The sequence below is a fragment of the Fusarium odoratissimum genome, assembly GCF_000260195.1.
Source record: "Fusarium odoratissimum NRRL 54006 unplaced genomic scaffold supercont1.17, whole genome shotgun sequence".
Taxonomy (NCBI): domain Eukaryota; kingdom Fungi; phylum Ascomycota; class Sordariomycetes; order Hypocreales; family Nectriaceae; genus Fusarium; species Fusarium odoratissimum.
The window spans coordinates 314,790-335,002 of NW_022158703.1; the positions used below are offsets into that span (position 1 = coordinate 314,790).

Genomic DNA, 20,213 nt, shown 5'->3' on the forward strand with positions numbered 1-20,213 from the left:
CGCTATTCCCCATTAAGAAAGAGATCCATACCCCCCTCTCACCGAATGATTGACAGCGATCTCGCAATTGTATTTATCATCGAAGATTTTTTCGCCTCGTTCTTTTGAACTTGGCATTGTATTTTTACTCGAAAATGGCGAGTGACGAGACAACACCACTTCTCCCCCAAAAGGGGGAAGGCAAAGGACGAGTGAGAAATTGGCTATCGAGAGCTTTTAATGTCGAGAATCGGATTTTGCTTGCGGGGTTTCTCATCACGTTATCGTTCAGTTTTACCCAAGTTCCGTGAGTCTTTTTGTCAGTTGACTATTGATGAAGCTAACGATCGATAGATTGTTCTATGTGTTTCATTTGATGACTTGTGATTCGTTTTATGAGACGCATCCTCCATATGATGGTCCGGGCGATAGGTGCAGTCGGGATGAAATTGCGGCTGGAACGGCAACCCAATACAGTATTCTTGGCATGTCTACTACCTTCTGTGGTAAGTCAATTGCAAGTCAAATATCCGATGCGATCCTGACTCTTTTAAGGAACGCTGAACCTTTTTGTTGCTGGCTGGACATCGAAAAAGTTCGGCCCCCGAGCAGCACTTTTGTGTCAGATTCTCATCCCGGCAGCTCGCGTGGTCACACAAATCTTGGGAGTAGTAGCAGGTGGAGAAAAAGGAATGATAATTATCCAAGCGACTCAACTGATCACAATTCTGGGCGGGCCAGCTGGGTACATGTAAGTCAGCCACGAACTCACGTTTTCCAACCGCTAACATTGGCTTTAGTCTTGTTGTCAACGTCATTGCTGGAGAAGTTGTCGAACCTATCAGACGGACAGCAGTATTTGGACAGCTGCAAGGTGCCATCATGTTGGGCCAAGCGATTGGATACTTGAGTGGTGGTATGATTGGTGACGCGATTGATATCCGAGCTCCTTTCGACGTGGCGTTCATCTCCTTCATCCTCGCGGGTATCTACGTGTGGTGCGCCTTGCCATATATCTCACCTGATTCAATGTCCAATGGAGGAAAGAACGGTCAAAAGGGCGTCTCTGGTTTTCTCGCGCCCCTCAAAATTCTCACACCGCAGAGATTGCGCCTCGCTGACGGGAGAGTCAAGAGGCATCTCGGCGTCATCTTCCTCTGCAGCGGCATATTCGTTTCCGTTCTCGCCACAGGCTATGCCCCTCTTCTCATCCAGATGTACGCAACAGCGGCGTTCAACTTTAGCCAAGGAGACAACGGTTGGCTCATGTCGGAATTTGCGTTCATGAGGAGCTTCTTCCTGATTCTACTATTCCCGAGGATCATCGCTTGGGGACGAGGCCGTGTCATCAGATCTGAACCAAACAGCGATGATGAGGCGGAACCGGGGCATATACCAACGGAGGCTGGAGAATTTGATGCTACGCTGGGAGAGCAGGCTGATCATGAGCCGTACGAGGCAGTCAGCCGCAGCAAAGAGGACGAGGGATGTCTCTTTGATCTTGTTTTCCTTAGATGGAGCTTGTTAGTCGATGGGCTGCTTACTACAGTTGCTGCATTTGCTACTAAGCCGTGGCATATCTACCTCGGTACGTCTTTTCAACTCCCTACTGAACATTACTCTAACAAAATAGCTGCCTTTCTTCTCCCTTTCGGCTCCGGATCAGCGCCAGCAGCAAAAGGTGTCATTACGCAGATGTGTCCCGACTCGCAGCGCGCCGATGCTCTCAATGCAGTTACCTTGGTTGAGAACGTAGCGCGACTAGCTACTCAAGGATTGTTTGGCTTCATCTTTGCCAGTCTGGCTGAGGTTGGCAAAGCATATGCCACTTTCTTCTGCAATGCGGTAAGTTACTATTGTATAAGCTTTCGGCGAATACAACTAATCAGGTACTAGGCTATTGCTTTATTGGCCATGGTGGTTCTCTTGTTCTCCAACTTCCCGCCTCCGGGAAGCACATTGATTGAGAAGCATGAGGGTCAGGACGAAACTCAAGATGAGGGCGTCGAAGGGGAACCCCTCCTGAACGACAGAGACTAAAGGCTTTTCAGGCATTAATAAAATAGGGGACGGAAGGAGTTGCAGAAGCGACCACCAAATTGAACAATGAATATCACATGCTTATTTCTACGGCGCTCAGAGGACATGATAAAAGGTTGGAGTACATAGAAATGACACCCATTCAATTAGTATTTTTATGCATTGTTTGCATCAAGCTTCTTTTGTACCACCTCCTCGAATGCTGACTCCGCTGTGTAAAACCTGCGATGAAAAGAATTTAGGCCGTTTTCGTTCAGCATCGATCCCAGAGCCTTCTACGCACTGGCACAATCTCGGCTTCCGCCGATAAGGGGTAAGCAAGCTTGACTGGCCTTGTGGGTAAAGACGCTCGCAATAATCGAACGCTACGGTTCTCCTCCCTCGATCGCCGTCTGCCGCTCAGCTTCGGCTTCAGCCATGGCCGCTATCTCTCGCTTAGTCGGGGGTCTTGGGGGCAACGGAGACTGAGCAACAGCCTTGAAGATCGGAACCCAGTCAGGTAGACGCTTCCCTGACAAGTGGACCTCAGCGTCTCTGACGGCGATCATGAGAAGCACTCGTAGCGTGAGCTGTGCATCATTTCCTGCTACGTGAAGATGCGCGTAGGGTACCTTGAACTCCTCCAGCAGCTGCTTCAAGCTGTTTCTGTACCACAGCTGCAGTGGAAACTGGGCTGCTTTGACAGTGTCGATGATGAAGACGGGTTCAAGCTTTATGTTCAGCAGTGAGAGCAGTGAAAGTTCCTGCTTTCCCTCATGAACAACGAGAATGTAAGGCTTCTTAGTGAACCGTTCAAGCTCGGCTCTGACGTGCCACATCTTAATCGGCCTTGCCTTCCCAAATAAAAAGTGGTAATTTTTCCATGAGAATGCGACTTTGGAGCCAAACACTAAATGATGAGATTTGATGACACCAGATGCCAAGTCCCTGCCTTGCGTAGATTTGCCGTGTAATTGTTGTAAAGCTTGTGCTTTGATGAATGACAAACCAATCTCGACTCGTTGTATTACACCATTTTCAACCCTGAAATGATCAACATCAATGCTGAGAAATCCTAGGTCCTTGATGTCTGAATAAAACCCTCGTGGGACAGATGTCTGCGGTATGTCGGGCCAGCTCATGCCGTTGATTACTTGAGCGTTACGGCAATAGCCAAAAATCCATCGGAGCATTACTGTCTCGTCTCTGAGGATGCCTTTGTGGGCTGGCTCGACTGGGGTGCTCTCCGCGGAATCCATGCTTGTCGCGACTGGTGGTTGGTCGTGGGGTCGAGGTCCCCGCTATCGGAAAACTGGCATGGAAAGTAAATGATCAATCGGTGGCCAATGGAATACGATTCGGATGGAGGGAGAAACGGATCTTCTGTTAGTCTCGCGACTGTGTCGCCTTGGGGGAATTTTGTGCTTGAGAATTTGAAGGTCTTTAACTGCTTGGGGGCGATGTTAATGGCACTGTGGCTTTGCATCGATGTGTCCACAAATTCGAAGTAGGTGTGGGGATCTACAGGGTTGAGAACGCATGGCGGCACTACTTACGTGGGTCTGACAGCTTGGTTAATGCTTTAGTTCGAACCCTGTTTAACATAGGGCAATCTTTCTTTTTATTGCCATTTGTCCCGTCGCAACTATGGCCTTATATAGGACAGGAATAAAGCTGTTGGTTTAAACCTTTTTTATCCATTGGCCTCCAGTCAACGCCTGTCTCGACATGATAGCAAACACGGCACCGGCCAGAATCGTAACACCACAAAAGATGATCAGTCCAGAGAAATTGCCGTCCTCTGCACTGACAATGGCCCCAGCCACAGGGCTTCCGATGAGGACACCAATTGCGGCAACACCGTAGAGCGCGCCACTGCGAGTTCCTATGCTTCGAACATCTGAGAAACTAGCAACCATGGCTGGTACGATAGATAAGGTACAGCCAGATGCGAATCCATATAGTGCGGCATATGCAATGACCGAAGCTGTCGAGTGTGCAGTGAGCCATACTGTTAGCGTGAAGATGCCTCCAAGTATGGTCAAAGGAATCATGACGTTGTAGACGCCGATTCGGTCGCCGAAATATGCCGGAACAAGACGGCCGAAGGTGCTGTTTTGTCAGCCGATGTTAAGAAGGGTAGTCGAGGCAGCGTGACCGTGACTTACGAAGCGGCGTTGACGATGGATACCAAATATTGAGCCAGGCTATCCGACACACCGAGTTCTTTCGCCTGGACAATGATAAAGTTGAACGGTAAGAAGGAGCCGAGGTAGAGCATGAATCCAGCGACAGTCAAAAGAAGGAACGGCATTTCCTTGAACGGGGTGATGAAGTCTTTGATGTCAAACTTTCTTCTCGGGGGCGGCAGCCTCGACTTGATAGTAACGTTTGCGATGACTAGCAGTCCCAAGAAAAGGAATGCCACGGATCGCATCACCCAACCGAAGCCAACACGGACAACAAGCTTGTTCACCATGATCGGAAGGACTACACCGCCGAGACTGGATCCCGCGGTAATGATTCCAAAGGCGATCGCGCGATGACGCTTGAACCATGTTCCAGCAGCGGCGATAGCTACATATTGTCAGCAGCATATGTGAAGCTTCAGGGAAGGGAACTTGCGTGCGTAGAAGAGGAATGAACAACCTAATGCGCTGCAAATGCTTTGAGACAGGATGATCTGGTAGTATTTCTTGGATAGCGATGTCATCATTAGACCGAAGACGTGGAGGAATGAGCCGATCAGGATGGGAATACGAGGGCCATAATTATCTGTCATGTAACCGACCACTGGGCCCTATCGATCGTTAGTTGAAATCAAGAATAAGCAGAAGCCAGACGTACCCAGAAAAACAGCATAAATGACTCAATGGATGAAATCCATGCTACATCGCTGGAGGAGTACGATTTGAGTTGGTTTTGTTCGTAATAATCTTGGAATATGCCAATACCTAATCCGTTGTTAGTATCCCCCTCGCCATCAATGAGACAAGAGTACCCTACAGTTAATCCACCCGAAACTGACAAATACAGCAAAAAAGCCTCCAGTAACAACTAGCCAAGCTTGTAACCCTCCATCAGGCGGAGGGCCAAAATCTGGTGCTGATGTCCCTTCTTGCTGCGAAGGTGCTTTTTCGCTATACTGCTCGATTTGGGAAGGGCGATCGTCATCGGAGGCGGGGGATGAAAAGGATTGACGACGGCTTGGTTCCGAGGCGGCCATTGTTGCGTTATGGAGGCTGAAGGCCAAGTTTGAAGTGTTCCGGGTTGAGAGAAGAGTGATTTGATGCGAAAAAAATACTCTACATGCTTAAGTTACTTATTATATAGCTGCTTCAACTCACAACGATCTACATCATGCTCGTTATCTTACAAATTCGACCCTTGGGCCAATTCTCGCGAGTTGGTTCCGAATGAAGGATAGCTTCGTCCGGAGAGTGCTCGGTCTGAGCGCTAGGCTTTGATCCCTGTCGGTTATGTCGAAGGATGATGCCGAATGCAGTTTAGATTCTCGGCTTCTAGCCCTTGGATACCCGCTAAAACGCGAGCTGACATCTCTCTGCTGCGTTTCCTTTCAGTCCCTTAAACTTTCCCTTCGAGCCACGTTATACGCAGTTTCTGTGGGAGATATCCCTGTCGAGGCTCTCGAGGGATGGTACTACATATAGTCTAGCGTATCCCTCATGGAGAAATTTGAGAACGTGTTCTTTGTTCAGCCTCCTTGATAAGCATGGTTGGTGTTTCCAGATCCAAGGCATGCGCTGATTGCAAAAGACGTCGCGTCAAGGTCTGACTCACTCCCTTATTAACAATTATTCATCACCAACTTTTTTTTAGTGCGACTTGACGTCGCCTCGGTGTCAGCGTTGCACCAAGGCCGGCATTATCTGTCGAGGAATCCGTAATCAACCTACCCTATGGGTCCATCGGACTCCGACGCAGCGCAATGTCTCTGCCCTCTCAGTCATACAGTCACAACAGCAGACCAACTGGTTGAGCTTGTTACAGCGGATGCGTAGCCAAATCAATTCGAAAGAGATATACGATGTGCCGACTTTTCGATCACAAGCGTTTTCAATCGCCGTCAGCATTTACTTTCCGCAAGGACGGTATACGACGAGCGAAGAGGATCACAGTTCAACGCCATCCTCCTGGCTAAAGGCTGTGTGTAATATGGAAGGCTCTAGTGAGGCTCTGGACCACTCACTTGTTGCATTTGTTGCGATTCAGATCAGGCTGTCTGGTGAAGTGGGCGTCACCTACGACGAGGCCATTGAGCTATACAACCATGCACTTTCCAAGGTCATCCACGTTCTTGACTGTCCGTGCATCGGTAACAATGACGAGAGTCTTGCCGCTATTGTCATTCTTTCCACGTGCGAGGTAAGTGAAAGATTCTTGACATGTTGAAGAGTCGCGCACTGATCTTAATTAGCTTTTCCTGTTCCACGCAAGCACAAGCTGGAACGCCCATGCGCAAGGTGTATCCGAGATCCTTCGTCACCGAGTTGTACCTGAAGCAAACACTTCAAGCTGGAATGACTTGTGTCGACGTCTCTGCGTGATATGTGTAAGACCAGTTCCCCGAGCAACCCTGAAATGTCTGCTGACTATCCCAGGTCATCCAAGCCCTGTCGCAGAAGAAGCCTCTCAACCTTGAACCCAACCTTTGGCGAAAGCACATTGGCCCCTGGGCTGCCCCAGAGTCCTTCGGTGCACTACTCGACATGGCCATTGACATTCCCGCAGTGATGGCGGAAGCGCACACCCTGGCTTTGAGCAACGAAAAAGATCGTGAAAAACTACTAAGATACGCGAACCTGCTAATTGAAAAGTTCCATGTTCTTGACGACTGGCGAGCCCTTGTGCACCGCAACATAGCGGCACGCAACCAAACGCCGCTATTCTGGTCTGTCCCCTCCAGAGCGAGTAATCCAGCAGATGATGGATATCCAGATAGACTATTTCCGTTCGCTCTGATATTCTCGTCTGTGGAGGGGGCTAGTCCGTGGATCCTCTGCTCCAGCATCATGTTGGACATCCTTGAAACCATCTTGCTTCTTCGCGGAAAACTTGGAAGCTCGAATGCCTCATCATCTCTTGGCGAAACCCTCGATGGCTATAAAGAGCAGGGCTCACCGAATCAAGCAGACGCTGACCATATTGCGCGTATGCTATGCCAAAGTGTTGAGTATTGCTACCGGAGTGAGAATGGCACATTCGGTCCGCAAATAACATGTAATGCTCAAGCCACGTTGCTGGGTTATTTTGCAGGTCGTGGTATGAAGAGGGAACTTGAGTGGTGTCGGGCGATCAAGTACATGAAGGGACCGGGCACGAGTTTTGGGATTGATCTGATGCAGTTCAAGCCACCGCCTGAACTGTAGGCGCTGGTTTGATGGGAGATGCAAGTCTATGCCATGGTCGAGGTAGAAGGTGAAGACATAATAACTACATCCCTATCTCGAGAAGTAAATTGAAAGACAAAAAGAATATACCAATTAGCTGCCGAAGTGCCTGCTGCAAGTCGAGGTAAAAATGGATTTTAGGTACATTAGCAAAAGATTAAGTCGAATAAACCAATTGCCCCGTACTGGAATCGAACCAGTGATCTTATCATTTCGTGTGAAGTTACTAGTGATACGCTTTACCACTGAGCCAACGGGGCTGAATCTTATTGGTTGAGAGTGCCACCCAGAGTAGTGCTCATGAAACTGAGGACAGTGGGGAAACTGTTGTCAGTACCTCGATTGCTCGAACATCCATGGACATTGGCTTGACCATTTCTATCTAGTCAATCTAGAGTGCACTTTACGAATGGTGTGTAGTGATTACATCAATTGCAATAACAGGTTTAGCATACAGGACCTAACAAGAGTAATCTGCCATACAACGCATTCTTCATGAACTCATGTTCACCTCATCCCCAGAACCAGCCTTGACACCAGGCTCGACGTCCATAACATCCCTGTTGTGAGCAGAAGCAGTAACAAGTCCAGGTTGCTTCTCCTTCAGCTCTTTGAACTTCTTCTCAGCGTCCCAAACCCAGGGTGTATCGGCTGCAAAGAGCAGATCCATCTCTTCGAGAGTGCGTTGGTTACTCTCAGGATACAATGCCCAAACCATGGGAATTGCTATGATGTTGCAGGCTCCAAAAATATGAAGCGTGTTCTCGCCAATAGCTGAAAACATGACGGGACATAGAAGGGTCAACCATCCGTTACCGATGGACCAGCCGAAAACACCGAAAGCATTACCCTTGGCTCGAACTTGCAGAGGAAAGATCTCGGCGGGGTACAGCCACGGAACTGTTAGCCAGGTAGCTCCAAAGACCGAAGTAAAGATGAAGACGAAGGAAGCTGCTGCAGCACCATATGAGCTAGCCTTGTCGAGATCACCCGCATTGCGCGCTTCTTGGCCAAGTTTGGAGAACCCAGCGGCGAGGAACATGGCTATTCCTTGACCGACAGCGCCCCAGTAAAGCGTCCATCTTCTGCCGATGCGATCGAGTGTGTAGACGCAGATGAGCGTGGCGAACATGTAGAAGATGTTGTTGAGACCACTGATCCATTGGGATTTGCGTGTGTCAAACCCGGCTATCCTGAAAATTGTAGGGGCGTATACTGTTACGCCGGCGATGCCGACCCATTCTTGCATGATTTGGAGCTGTCCTTGTTAGTTACATGGCATGATAGTGGTATGTAGACTTACCCAGATAACCAGTTGAACACGTCGACCAGTATGGAGTTCACCTGATCCAATACCGAAAAACATATGCAAATATGAGTTCTTAGAAGACTCTTTGTTCTCAAGCTGAACGATGTTCTTGATATCGGTGTACTCAGCATGAGCGCGGGAACGGTCCGCCTCACTCGACCCACGCAGACGACGAAGGATATACTGGGCTTCATCGTCTCGTCCAACCTTGACAAGCCAGCGAGGAGACTCGGGGAAGAACCAGACGCAGCCTAGTAAGACAAGGAGAGGGAGGATTTGGAAGGCGATAGGGAACCGCCAGCCAAACTGACTTCCGTTGTTGTCAATGTACGAAAGGCCAAACTCCAACCAGTAGGCCACTACCACACCGAAGATGTTAAGAGTGAACTCGATCGCGATGAATTGGCCTAGTGAGGTATGTTCGGCTGTCTCGGTAGCCCATACCGGTACGATGGCGTTGAGAATTCCGGTTCCTAGACCCTGCTGTCAATAACACTGTAAAAGATGGGACGTCCATCTTGGTAGGGTTGTAGTACCTATGCCGTTGACTGCGCGTGAGCAGATCATCCAGTCGTGGTTCTGAGCTGAGCACTGTAGCGCTGCACCAACAATAGCCCAGGCAGCACCAATGGCGATTGTCTTGATACGTCCAACTTTATCTCCTACCCAGCCTCCGAAGAGACAGCCAAAGAGAGTTCCGAGGTAGTAAACTGAGACGATACCGCCTTGGAGAAGACTATCGGTGATGACTGGCTCGCCGGTTTTTTCGTCAACGTAGCCGAAGCCCATCAAGTCTATGTAGTCTTTCGAGTTATTGACACCTCCCATCATTCCCTGGTCATATCTGAAATCATCAGTAAGAACTCAATTGAAGCTCAAAAAATTATCTTTAAAGTGTTGGAGTTGCGGAAAGTGATGAGGTCATACCCAAAGAAGAAGATCGACAGAGCAGCAACACAATTAATAGCGATGAGAAGCTGACGCTTCTCAAAATGATTAGCAACATTGAAACCTGGAAGGCGCTCCATGATTGCTATTTGGCATTTAGCTAGTAGTTTGAGAATCTGACGATGATCTCGTGGGCAGGTGTTGCATTTATACTTGCTGCAAGTGACTGGTTGTGTGGAGGATCAGACGTGAGATCCACATCGGATAACCGTACTTGCTCATTATCAGAGCGTTTTAATTAGCGTGGTCACTTTGGACGAGGGGCGGAAACATGGCCGTTGGTCAAGTTGTTTCCGTGAGGCTCTGGATCAAAACTTGGTCATGATCTCAACGCAATACCAGATGCCAAGCAGATCACTCTTCCTGCTTCCTCGTGAAGCCAAATAAATACTACCTTATCTCGTCTTCTCCAGATCCAAAATTGACCATATTCTATTCCTTCCTAATCCCAGATCTTCAATGTCCTTCCTACCATCGCATCTCAAACGCAGTGTCATCGACAACTCTTGCCCCAGGTTGAGAATTGGAGGTGGTGGAGACATTTTAGACTCCCCCATGTTTCGTTTATGCGCTCCAATCAACAATCTACATTCTGAGATTTTACTGGGTCTGAGAGGAGATTTGCTGGAGTTGAGTGGTATTCCCACGTTTTATTCTCGTTGACAAGGATCATTCTGCGACAGGCAGCAGTTTAAACAAACATCGGCATGCGGCTCCGATGCTTTTTGTGTTACGTTAGAGCTTCAAAGTCTTGACATCGAGTCATTCTCGCATCTGTCGTGTGATCTGTTGTTGCAATGGAGATACATACATCTGCGGAGTGTCCGCTTTTTCTCTGGCTTCTCAAAGTTGGGGTATCCCCAGGCTTGCCAGGTTGAGTGAGCATCACCAGAGGGTTGATCAGTGGAGTCTTTTCGCTGAAGGTCTCTGAGAGAAAAATGTTTGCCGATGTGCCGGGCAATGCCGCTATGACATCGTTTCTTGGTTCAGCCGGGAATAAAAGCGTGGAGCTTGTGTTGGAGCAACCAAGAATTCAGCTTGCTTGGCCGATCAAGTTTTTGCTGATGGCTGGGATTGTCTCGGGGATAATTCCGCGGCATGTTCACAGCGCGGTTTGCCTGACCAGACCAGCGGAACGAGAGCTGCGGAGTTCCCAGATGAGGGTATCACAGGCAATGTTCAGTGATACATGGGAGGGTGAATACCATGGTTCAATTTTCTTCTTATCTTAGTCGTAAGACGTCATTCTTCCCAACGGCCGAATGATTAACCTTCGGCCGGACCCGATTCTGGTGAAGCGGCACAGCACTCTGGGATTCAGATTTCGGGAATAACTCCACTGACTGAGACGAAGGTGCTTCGGCATAAAAAACAGACCAGCAACGATCTGGATTCGAAAAACGCTGAAAAACTCTCGATGCTCCGAAAGTATGAAGCGTGACGAGCATCTCATAATCGCACGCCTGTTCATCACAAAGATTGCCTTTCCTCGCGAGGAATCAGCGATCGGGGTTTACACCGGTAGTTGATGGTGTACAGGGGTTTCAGCGGCTTCCCCAATGTCGTTAGTGAACTCTTAGTCCCTGTTTTGGGGGTGCAACAGGGCGATCATCACGAGTCATGGGCCAGCATCCCAGCTACGGTGGAGGAGCATTTAATCAGCAGAATCACAGCATTTGACAAGTAAAACAATGAATCATCCTTGATTATCACGCTATTTATATCTCCTGACATTTTCAAGAACTTCATTGTTCTTTTCTACGGTCATGTTCACCCTAGAACACATTCTTTTGCTCCCGACCTCTCATTCCCATCAAGACCTAGATACCCAGCATGTCAAACATACCCATCCAAGACGGCATTCCCTCCATCAAGATACAATTGTTTAGTTGACGGATGCAGTTTTGGAGTTGGCAGTCTTAGATCCAGTATCGGAAGAAATATCACCGGTTTCCTCGGACAAAAACTGAGTAGGGGCTTCAGCTTGAGGACTGTCAATTGTTAGCAGATGTTTCATGTCAGGGATTATGTCTGCTTACTCTCGATGCTTCAGCCATAGGTGAAGGGCATGTGTCGCAATGAGCAGACCAATAGCACATCCCAATGCAAATGGGTAACCCTTCGGGAAACGAGGTCCTTCGACAGTCGGGAAGACAAGCAAAGGTGTCCAAGCTGTTGTCGACTGGGAGATAGCGTTGATCAAGACAAGCGTGAAAGATCGTTCAGCTGGGGATGCTCGAAGCTGCGTATTGACCCAGCCATGAAGAACACTTGACAGCGCGACTGACGCGTAAATGGTCGAATATGCGAACCAGAGTGCTGATTCTGGGACATTCCAGATGGTGAGGATGATAAGTCCGAGGGCGTTCCAGACAGTCGAAACAGTGATAGCCCAAGCAGGTCCCAACACAAGATCTGACGCAAAGCAAACGAAGAGAGTGTAGAATATACCAAGAGCTGGTGCGATGGTACCCAACTCGTTGACCTTGGCCTTTGAGTACCTTGACAAACTCTTTATCCAAAGAAGGAATGAGCCAGAACTACTATGAGTTCCAGCGTTCCAGAATAGGACATCAACAAGAATGATTCCCCAAAACTGAGGCGACAGAACGACCTTCTTCAGGTGTCCTAGCTTCATCTTCCCGTGACTGCTATGACCCGCTCGCTTGAGTCGTTGCTCACCAACATCAATGTCATGCTGATTCAAAACTCGACGATTTGGCTGATCAGGCGTCCCTGGGATAACAAAGTATCCCGCAATACCAACCGGAATGGTGATCAGTGCGCAGATGATATACATCCAGCGCCAACCCTCCAATCCATTCACACCATCGAGTCGAGCTGAAGCACCAGCCTGAATGAGACCGGCAGTAAGTGTTCCGAGAGATAGACCGACATAAAAGATACCTCCTCTTCTGGCAATTTCATTACCCCTGTACCATGAGCCAAAGAGGTAGTGCATAGTTGGGAAGAAAGCTGCTTCAAACCATCCGACCAGGAATCTGTAAGCTGCCAGTTCGGCGAAGCTATTGACTCGGTATTGCAGTAGGGTAAAAATTCCCCAGCAGACGTCCAAGCCAGGGATCAACCAGTGGATGGGGACGTAAGTGAGAAGGAAGAAGAATGGGATCTGGCCCAAGACAGCGCCAATGATGTAGAATGTTTGTAGTTGAACGAGTTCATTGCCTTTGAAGCCCAGGTCCTCTTTGAGACCCGCAACATATGCATTGTCTATGAAAAGTTAGTTTGAAAGCTGGAAGAAAGACGGGATAATGGCTGGACGCATACTCAGGTTGGACTGATCAATGTACTTTACCCAATAAGCTATCACAGCATACGGAACAATAAGAAGATCAAGCTTAATAATAAACTTGCGTTCTTCCGGTGTATCTGTATCAGAGTACCACTGGATGTGATACCACTTCTTTTGTTTGGCGACAGACATTGTGATAGATGTGCAGATGAAGGATCATGCAGGGCGGTTGGAGCGATGGGCCAGGGGCTTTAAAGCATATGCGAACGCAAGCAAGGACCCGAAAATTGGGATCTCGAGAGGCTAGATGCGTTCTTTATCGGGCTGGGTGACACTAGACGTGGGTGCCATGTGTACACTGAGAGATAGTGCTTGCTTGGCGTATTGCATGATTTGACGACACTTTGATGCGACGACCGACTTCGGGGACAACAGATCTGAATCCCGATAACAGGCAAAGGATAATTTGCTGAATTATCTCTTATAATAGTCTTTCAACAATTAAATCTGCTCCTCTGTACTTTGTCTTACTGTCGGTCGTTCAGACGTCCAAGGCGCATCTATAGACACTCGCAGATCGGCAGTTTCGAGTTTGTGAATTCATGCACAAGAATCGTCAAACCAATCATATTACTCTACCGGACCAATAGCGATATCTATAATTACTTGTTTTGGGCAAAAGTGCCTGTCGAGGTTGTTATCGTGGTGAGAATATTCTCTCAGACGCGGGGCGAATTGCGTGCTCCCAATGTCGCAATTTGATCCCTGTGCAACGATTTGTGGCGGGCTGAGGCAATTGACGCCAATGGAAACTATTGATACAGAAACTTAATAGAGGTCGATAAAGATGGATCTTGCGCAATATCGACTGTCGTATTTTGTTGTTACGCGGAATTGAGCGCGCCGATAAGATGCTATTCTGTGAGAAGACGAATATTGGCGCGACTGATAGATAGATACATACGGACCTGGATTTAGGGTCCTGCCATCTAACAATGTTTGATCTCGCCTGGAGCAATGAAAAATGGAAGAAATCGAAGATGTGAAGCGAGCAACAAAACAAGCGGCAGAAGAGTTGATGAGACTGAGGAGGACTAGCCTTCGCAATGGTAAGACGAAGATCTATATGAATTTTGATAGCTTAGAAGCTATCTTCAAAAGAGTTCAGAGTCTGTGGTCCGTCTGTTGACAACATGATTTAAGCACCGAGGCTGGTCTTTGGGGGGAGTTGCACGGATCTAAGACATCGTAGGGGTCACATATCTCATTATGTGAGACGCCCACGAGAGATTCAAGACCAACTCCAATGATTTGATACATAGAACTGAATAAGTTGTTGGCGGGCATGACTGGTGTGAGCGTTCAGGTGAATGCTGTTCTTGGAAAAGCGACTTGATCCTTCGTCAGAGATGGATCCATAGTCGACTCCTGCATGTCTAGGCACGAAGTTCTAGGCCTTCGATAAGACGTACTACTATGTGGATTAAGTCGCAAGATATGCGGTCTCTGTACCATATTAGTGGTCAGAAGGATCCCCTATCCGGAGGAAGATGAAGAGCTAGAGGCTAGCTGAAGGTCAAGAGATTGAGGTCAAGATTTTCACATACAATGTCAGCTCTACAGGTCTCAGCATTCTAATCCTGGGTACAAGGGTTGACTTTCACTATGAGATTTGCGATTACTATTGCCCTCAAGCTGGTCATCGCTGGTCATCTGACTGTCCCCTGTGGATACCTTCGTGCTAATTCATAACAAAGACACATCACACGCTGTGCCGTAGAGCTTGGGATTAAAAGGATCGGCACTGGAGTGCTCCTAGTGAACCTTTTCTTCTCGTTTAACACTAGGACTATGGTACTGTTCTCTCAATACAGATCTCGCGGCCCAAGACCAACAACTCCAGATATGCCTCTACAATTCCATCGTCCCTCTAATCGCCAAGACAGGAAGCCGTAAATCGACCATGCATACGGGCTATCGCTCGGTCGTGTTGAAAGTCGAGACGGTCGTGTTCTTAGAGACATGGATCTGTATACAACGTCAGCGTCTTGTCGGAAGAACTCAGAAAGTCTCATCCACCTGCCACCATGCCACAATGTGGGCAGGAGTGGCCAGGAATTACCCAAACTTCCTTCTCAGCCGTGGTGCACTTAGGGCACGGGACGCCGGGCATCTTGATGTCAGAGGAAGACTCATAAGATAGTTCGGGGCCCCTAGAAGGCATATTGAGAATGTTTCAACGGTGTGATGTCGACTTTGTTAGTGTAAGTGGTGTTGAAGAGTGTTGGATGAACTGGACGAAAGCAAGAGACTTCAGAATTTGAGATGAGGAACACGAAGTAGATGGGATGACTACTGACTTTTGTGTTCATCCGCACTGGTCGCGTTTGGACTACCAGTGCGATATCTTGCATCAGTGTTCACTGGATTGATGCCTATTTCGTCCATGAATTAGGGGGTACAATCGCTTGTTCTTTAGCCAGGCAGTGCTTTAGGACACCAGTGGCAGCGCTCTGACCGGGACGAATCACCATGCATTTCAATTCTAGATAGTTGAATTGCAAATGTTCGGAGATTGCGAAGGTCTGTTCGGAGTGTGACTGCTACTGCGTATGATGTGAGAATCTGATGATGTCCGTTCTGCTAGCCTTAGTATTGGAGTCTGCGACCATGCCAGTCACTCTAATTGAGGTCGTCTTTTACCAATCAGTACGATTATTTGGGCAATATTAAATCGTTTACACAATAAAAGATTGTTCCTTGGTTATGTAAACATTCTGTTGGGTAAACACCTGCTTGGCCACTCTGACCTTCATGATGCGAACAAGCAATCACCCAACACTTATTCATTGAACCATAAAATCAAGTCGCCGTCAACTCCATTTTGCTCTATCTCATTCGTATACAGGGTATCTCTCAGCATTTCTTCAGAACATTAATGATCCATTCAAGTCCCTCCTTACTCTCCTTTAACCCATACTTGTACGCCAACGGAAAGCAATGCATCTGATCACCCCAAGACAGCCACTCGCCATCAACGCCTTCGTTTCTACATCTCTCTCTAAACTCAACAGCCTCTGGCCCAAGAACATCATGTGAAGCTGTTATACCATGGATCTTGACATTGTTCCTGATACAGACGCCCAGGTCGGCATGGATGGGTGAGACTCGAGGATCATCGGCGGACCAGTCGAGCTTTTCATTCCTATCTGTTGTTTCCCCGTTCGTCCCGTTTTGTTGACTTACGTCCGAGTGGCCGGGAGCCCACGCACCGGCTGTTTCATTAATGGACGACCCGCTCAGAATAGGATCAACCTTGTCCACCTCTTTGATGTCGGGATGATTGTGACGTAGATCGGTAGTTGCAGTGATCGCGAGGATGGCAGATGGAGGTCGAACGACTCGTACATCTTGATCTCTCATTGTCCAAGTCACCAGGCATAGGGCGATGTTGCCCCCTGAACTGTCTCCAGCAACGATCACCCTCTCGCCAAGGTCAGACGATTCCTTCAACAAGACATTATAAGTCTTGCAGATGGCTGGGAATGCGTCTTGAACGGGGTCTTTTGGTGCTAGGGGATACGAGACGAGGGTAAGTCTAGTATCCTGCAGGCGGTTTATCATCTCTGCGCAGAATGTCCAATGTTGGCCTGTAGTTGTCAGTAGGGCTCCTGGCAAGAAAATGGCCTACTTACCACTTGGAGGTGCTTGCCATCCGCCTCCAGCAAAGTACAATATCCTCCTGGCATAGGACCTCTTCTCTCCATCAGAAGACTTTGGAGTCATATCATACGTCCAGATATTTTCGACCTTGTTCTCTTGAACATCACATCTCTTCCTTGCTCCCCTCGACGGCTTACACCTCGTAGGATCAGCAGAGGAAACCTTTCCAATCTCTACCAGTTTTGGTTTAATGGGTTGAATAACATTATGAAGAATCTTCGTCGGCCAAGACCGTCCAGACCGTTCATCGACGTGGAACTCCTGATCATCTGAGCTGAACTCATCGTCTGAGTCCCGGTAACCGTCAACGGTCGGGGGGTTGACAGTTTGGGTCGCCATCGGGAATAATGATATCTTGTAAGGTTGAACCCTGGAAATCGGGGATGATGGAGGGGTAACACAATAGTTGCAAAATAACGGCGTCATTATTTTGATCAAGGAAGACCCTGAGTTGAAGAGATGGGCATACGTCATTGATCTGACATCATTGACTCCGCATGCGTGTAACGTCAAAACAGGCGTGACAAGTAGACTAGCTACATTTAGACAGCTTTGGCTGGATCTTTTGACAGCTGAAGATAAGGAAGTAATCACGATAGGACCCTGATTCTTCAAACCTTCAATTTGATTGAAGTTAATTAATTATTGATGATGGACGCTTTGGCATTCGCTAATGCATAAAGGGTCAGGCCAAGAGCTTGTTCGTTAGCAGTAAAATTGGATCAGGCCAAGATCTCCACAACACCAAGCTTTACGCCATCGCGACCTCTGACCCGTCGCTTAATGCATTTTTTAATGTCGTGGATTGAACTGTGAGAGCATACAAACACATCGGGCCTTGCAAAATAGAAATGATTGAACCGCTAAAAGAACTAAAAAAAAAAAAAAAGATACCGCTTGCCTGCTTCTTTGCTCAATCTGATGCCCATACGCTTCGCTGCGAAGCTACCAAAAGGAAATCACAAAGGCCCGCTCGTCGAAAAATAGATGTATCAACGAAACAACAAATCAGATGACCACAGTCATGTTAGTGTCTCTCCTGTGACAGGCCTGACAGCGAAGATCGTCTTCTAGCCGTCTCGGTTCGCATTCTTGCCTCAGCTTGCTTCACTGCTTCCTCCCAATCTGTAAAGTACAAATACATGGCCTCCAGGCCAGATACCCTGCAAAAGAGGTCAGTGACAAGTCGATGACAAGCAGAGGAGGATATAACTTACACAGCAAGACCCGCTGTTAGACCGACCCAGAGTCCAGCTAACCCCCAACCCAGTCCGAAACTGGTGCCGAGGGCAATTGGAAGAGCAACCACGTAGTATGCGAAGAGGTTGGCATAAGAGCCAATGGACTGGCGTCCGATACCGCGAAGAAGGCCGTGAGAGACGGCTGCTAACGCGTCAAAGATCTGCATGATTGCGCAGACGAGGATGACATTGGATGCGATGTCAATGACTTGTTCATCTTCCGTGAAGACGGCGGGAATTTGTCTTCGGAGGGTCGTGAATATCGTCAAGTTGATGCTCCCCACGATGAGTGCAGCGAAGATGGCCTGTAAAATCAGTCAGATCGTATCGTGACCAAAATGAGACTAGACTCACCACTTTGGCTGTCACTCGGGCAGCCTTGCTCAAATCAGCCCCAATAAGGTTTGCAACTCGAGTCGAGGTTGCGATAGCCAACGGGAAGGGAATGTTGAAAGACATCGACGTGACGGTCACCAAGACCCCTTGAGCTGCCAGCTGCGCTGTACCAAACCGTCCCGCGGCAATGGTGAGAATCTCCAGCACGGAGAACTGGGCTTCGATCATGATCATTCCCGGCAAAGCTAACTTGATCATTGGGCCTGCGACAGTCAGAAAGCATGTCTTGTTGAGTTCGAACTTGGCTCACCCCAGTTTGTGAATGCCTTGCGGCTGAAACCCTTCCAGCACTCATAGCCTTCAAAGAGCCGCACGTACAAAATGAGAAGAATTGGGAGGAGGTTATGGGTGACAGCCATGGCAATAGCGGCACCAGGAAAGCCCCATCCAAGCTTGAACACAAACAGCCAATTCTGCAAAAAGCTCAAAGGCGCTCCAACAAGAAGCGTATAAGTTGTAGCATGAAACAAACCTTGACTCTGTACAAACCTCTTTGCGCTTTCGAAGGCACTGACGCCAGGCATGCCAGCGATGAGGATACGCATGTACAAAGCTGCCAATTCTGTTGTGTGACCTGGACCAACGGCTGCGGCGAGAATAGGCTCTGAGAACCACCAAACGATAGCGATGGGAATCATGATCAGCCAGAGAACCCAGGTCATTCTTTGCGCCTGAAGGCCAACGAGATGCTTGTGACCGGAGCCGTAGGCCTGTGCGCACAGGGTGTCGAGGCAGGTTGCCAGGCCTTGAACCGGGACGTAGTAAGTGATCGAGGCAGTCATCGTGGCCACTGAAGATGTTAGCATGTGAATCAGATTGAGCAAGACGCTGAATACTTACAGTTGACAGCGGCGAGCTCCTCCATTCCAAGACGACCGACTGTCAAGACAGAAGCGACGGTGACCGAGTAACTGTGATCGGTCAGCGTCATCACTCACTTGCACATCGTCGCGGTGCTTACTGCAAGAGAAAAGTGACAATAAGAGGCAGCGCATATTGAATCAACGTCTTGGTCTCACGCTGCCACGTCGTCTCAATCTTATGCGACGCCAGCGCCTCCTCCCAACGCTTATGAACCTCATCCGGCCCCGGCGTCGGCGGAATTCCATCAAACCTCACAACTCTCTCCCTCAATAACGGCGTCGTCTCACCCGAATCTTCCGATGCGAAGAGTGGCTTATCATGATCGTGCACACGCGTACTAAACATGTGCCGATACAGACGGCCAAGCTTCGTGGTCTTCCATCCTGTAGGAGGATGCTTCGGTGGAATGATATCGTTGTCGCGGAGGAGGGAGACTTCGGCGCGGAGGGATTGTTCAAAGTCGTGGGGATTTGGGGGCGGGATGTCGATGCTTGATGGGGGGACGGTTGAGAAGCCTTGACCGAAGGCGATGCCTGTTGGATGGAAGGCTAATTGGACATCGGTTTCGTCTACGTATCGCGGGTCTTCGATGGCTTCTTCATCGCGGTGTTCATCTCCAGAGGAGCACTCGTCGATATCGCGATTGAGAATCTCCTCCACATTGGGAGTCGGGTCGATGAACACCGGGGGAAATGTAAGATCGTCTGGAATAAAATCAGCAAAGATGGAATGTCGTCTTCCTCGACGTTCTCCGACGGGATTGAGCGGTGAGCTCGTAGGTAGCGACATTTTGCTGAGATTACAGAGCGCGATTGATGAATACCAGAGGCAGAGGCGGTGATGTTTTTACATCATCTCCACGAACACAATGACGTGACCCAGAAGTCAGATAACAAAGTCGGTGAAAGATATCTGATGTCAATTGATAAGAACGGGATGTCTGTGGCGTCCACTGGTACACCATTCTACTGCAAACGATGGTTTTTGGATGGCACCCTCAGCTTAGACCCCGCAGCACAATGACATGCATTCCTAGGACTAAACAAGGTTCAGGCGTTGCCGCTCGGACG

The 20,213-nt window shown here is 48.6% G+C and overlaps 8 protein-coding genes and 1 non-coding gene across 9 annotated transcripts; 2 read left to right on the forward strand and 7 right to left on the reverse strand.

Annotated features, from left to right (window-relative positions):
• Positions 1-86: 86 nt before the first annotated feature.
• FOIG_10051 (uncharacterized protein) lies at positions 87-2,019 on the forward strand (the record flags this gene model as incomplete). Its single annotated transcript, XM_031210343.1, has 6 exons — positions 87-286; positions 334-485; positions 535-730; positions 780-1,567; positions 1,613-1,824; positions 1,876-2,019. The coding sequence occupies exons 1-6, from the start codon at positions 135-137 to the stop codon at positions 2,017-2,019; spliced, it is 1,644 nt and encodes a 547-aa protein (XP_031059821.1). The 5' UTR covers positions 87-134.
• Positions 2,020-2,384: 365 nt separating this feature from the next.
• FOIG_10052 (uncharacterized protein) lies at positions 2,385-3,257 on the reverse strand (the record flags this gene model as incomplete). The annotated part of the gene is made up of 1 exon (XM_031210344.1): positions 2,385-3,257. The coding sequence occupies one exon, from the start codon at positions 3,255-3,257 to the stop codon at positions 2,385-2,387; it is 873 nt and encodes a 290-aa protein (XP_031059822.1).
• A 423-nt stretch (positions 3,258-3,680) lies between these two features.
• Positions 3,681-5,224, reverse strand: FOIG_10053 (uncharacterized protein; the record flags this gene model as incomplete). The annotated part of the gene is made up of 5 exons (XM_031210345.1): positions 3,681-4,110; positions 4,167-4,575; positions 4,645-4,798; positions 4,846-4,952; positions 5,005-5,224. 5 exons carry the CDS (start codon positions 5,222-5,224, stop codon positions 3,681-3,683), a joined length of 1,320 nt encoding a protein of 439 aa, XP_031059823.1.
• A 494-nt stretch (positions 5,225-5,718) lies between these two features.
• FOIG_10054 (uncharacterized protein) lies at positions 5,719-7,553 on the forward strand. Its single transcript, XM_031210346.1, has 4 exons — positions 5,719-5,788; positions 5,839-6,384; positions 6,437-6,571; positions 6,621-7,553. The coding sequence occupies exons 1-4, from the start codon at positions 5,732-5,734 to the stop codon at positions 7,386-7,388; spliced, it is 1,506 nt and encodes a 501-aa protein (XP_031059824.1). The 5' UTR covers positions 5,719-5,731; the 3' UTR covers positions 7,389-7,553.
• Positions 7,554-7,585: 32 nt separating this feature from the next.
• Positions 7,586-7,669, reverse strand: FOIG_10055. Its single transcript has one exon. It is a non-coding gene; the product is annotated as a tRNA-Thr (tRNA).
• A 156-nt stretch (positions 7,670-7,825) lies between these two features.
• FOIG_10056 (uncharacterized protein) lies at positions 7,826-9,767 on the reverse strand. Its single transcript, XM_031210347.1, has 4 exons — positions 9,646-9,767; positions 9,255-9,562; positions 8,713-9,191; positions 7,826-8,667 (listed from the first exon to the last, which is right to left on the reverse strand). Exons 1-4 carry the CDS (start codon positions 9,744-9,746, stop codon positions 7,903-7,905), a joined length of 1,653 nt encoding a protein of 550 aa, XP_031059825.1. The 5' UTR covers positions 9,747-9,767; the 3' UTR covers positions 7,826-7,902.
• Positions 9,768-11,551: 1,784 nt separating this feature from the next.
• Positions 11,552-13,111, reverse strand: FOIG_10057 (uncharacterized protein; the record flags this gene model as incomplete). Its single annotated transcript, XM_031210348.1, has 3 exons — positions 11,552-11,657; positions 11,706-12,897; positions 12,955-13,111. The coding sequence occupies 3 exons, from the start codon at positions 13,109-13,111 to the stop codon at positions 11,552-11,554; spliced, it is 1,455 nt and encodes a 484-aa protein (XP_031059826.1).
• A 2,658-nt stretch (positions 13,112-15,769) lies between these two features.
• On the reverse strand, positions 15,770-17,114 carry FOIG_10058 (uncharacterized protein). Its single transcript, XM_031210349.1, has 2 exons — positions 16,615-17,114; positions 15,770-16,569 (listed from the first exon to the last, which is right to left on the reverse strand). The coding sequence occupies exons 1-2, from the start codon at positions 17,066-17,068 to the stop codon at positions 15,836-15,838; spliced, it is 1,188 nt and encodes a 395-aa protein (XP_031059827.1). The 5' UTR covers positions 17,069-17,114; the 3' UTR covers positions 15,770-15,835.
• Positions 17,115-17,525: 411 nt separating this feature from the next.
• FOIG_10059 (uncharacterized protein) lies at positions 17,526-20,105 on the reverse strand. Its single transcript, XM_031210350.1, has 6 exons — positions 19,241-20,105; positions 19,120-19,190; positions 18,530-19,069; positions 18,238-18,482; positions 17,860-18,188; positions 17,526-17,805 (listed from the first exon to the last, which is right to left on the reverse strand). Exons 1-6 carry the CDS (start codon positions 19,930-19,932, stop codon positions 17,670-17,672), a joined length of 2,013 nt encoding a protein of 670 aa, XP_031059828.1. The 5' UTR covers positions 19,933-20,105; the 3' UTR covers positions 17,526-17,669.
• Between the last annotated feature and the right edge of the window lie 108 nt (positions 20,106-20,213).

Coding starts and splice junctions, on each gene's coding strand:
- FOIG_10054 (XM_031210346.1), top strand. CDS start 5,732: ATGGTTGGTGTTTCCAGATCCAAGGCATGCGCTGATTGCAAAAGACGT. Junction 5,789..5,838: donor GCAAAAGACGTCGCGTCAAG/GTCTGACTCACT, acceptor ACTTTTTTTTAG/TGCGACTTGACGTCGCCTCG. Junction 6,385..6,436: donor TCATTCTTTCCACGTGCGAG/GTAAGTGAAAGA, acceptor GATCTTAATTAG/CTTTTCCTGTTCCACGCAAG.
- FOIG_10056 (XM_031210347.1), bottom strand. CDS start 9,746: ATGGAGCGCCTTCCAGGTTTCAATGTTGCTAATCATTTTGAGAAGCGT. Junction 9,563..9,645: donor CTGTCGATCTTCTTCTTTGG/GTATGACCTCAT, acceptor TGATGATTTCAG/ATATGACCAGGGAATGATGG. Junction 9,192..9,254: donor ACGCGCAGTCAACGGCATAG/GTACTACAACCC, acceptor AGCAGGGTCTAG/GAACCGGAATTCTCAACGCC.
- FOIG_10059 (XM_031210350.1), bottom strand. CDS start 19,932: ATGTCGCTACCTACGAGCTCACCGCTCAATCCCGTCGGAGAACGTCGA. Junction 18,483..18,529: donor CAAGGCATTCACAAACTGGG/GTGAGCCAAGTT, acceptor TGACTGTCGCAG/GCCCAATGATCAAGTTAGCT. Junction 18,189..18,237: donor CCCGAGTGACAGCCAAAGTG/GTGAGTCTAGTC, acceptor CTGATTTTACAG/GCCATCTTCGCTGCACTCAT.
- FOIG_10058 (XM_031210349.1), bottom strand. CDS start 17,068: ATGACGCCGTTATTTTGCAACTATTGTGTTACCCCTCCATCATCCCCG. Junction 16,570..16,614: donor ATGGCAAGCACCTCCAAGTG/GTAAGTAGGCCA, acceptor TGACAACTACAG/GCCAACATTGGACATTCTGC.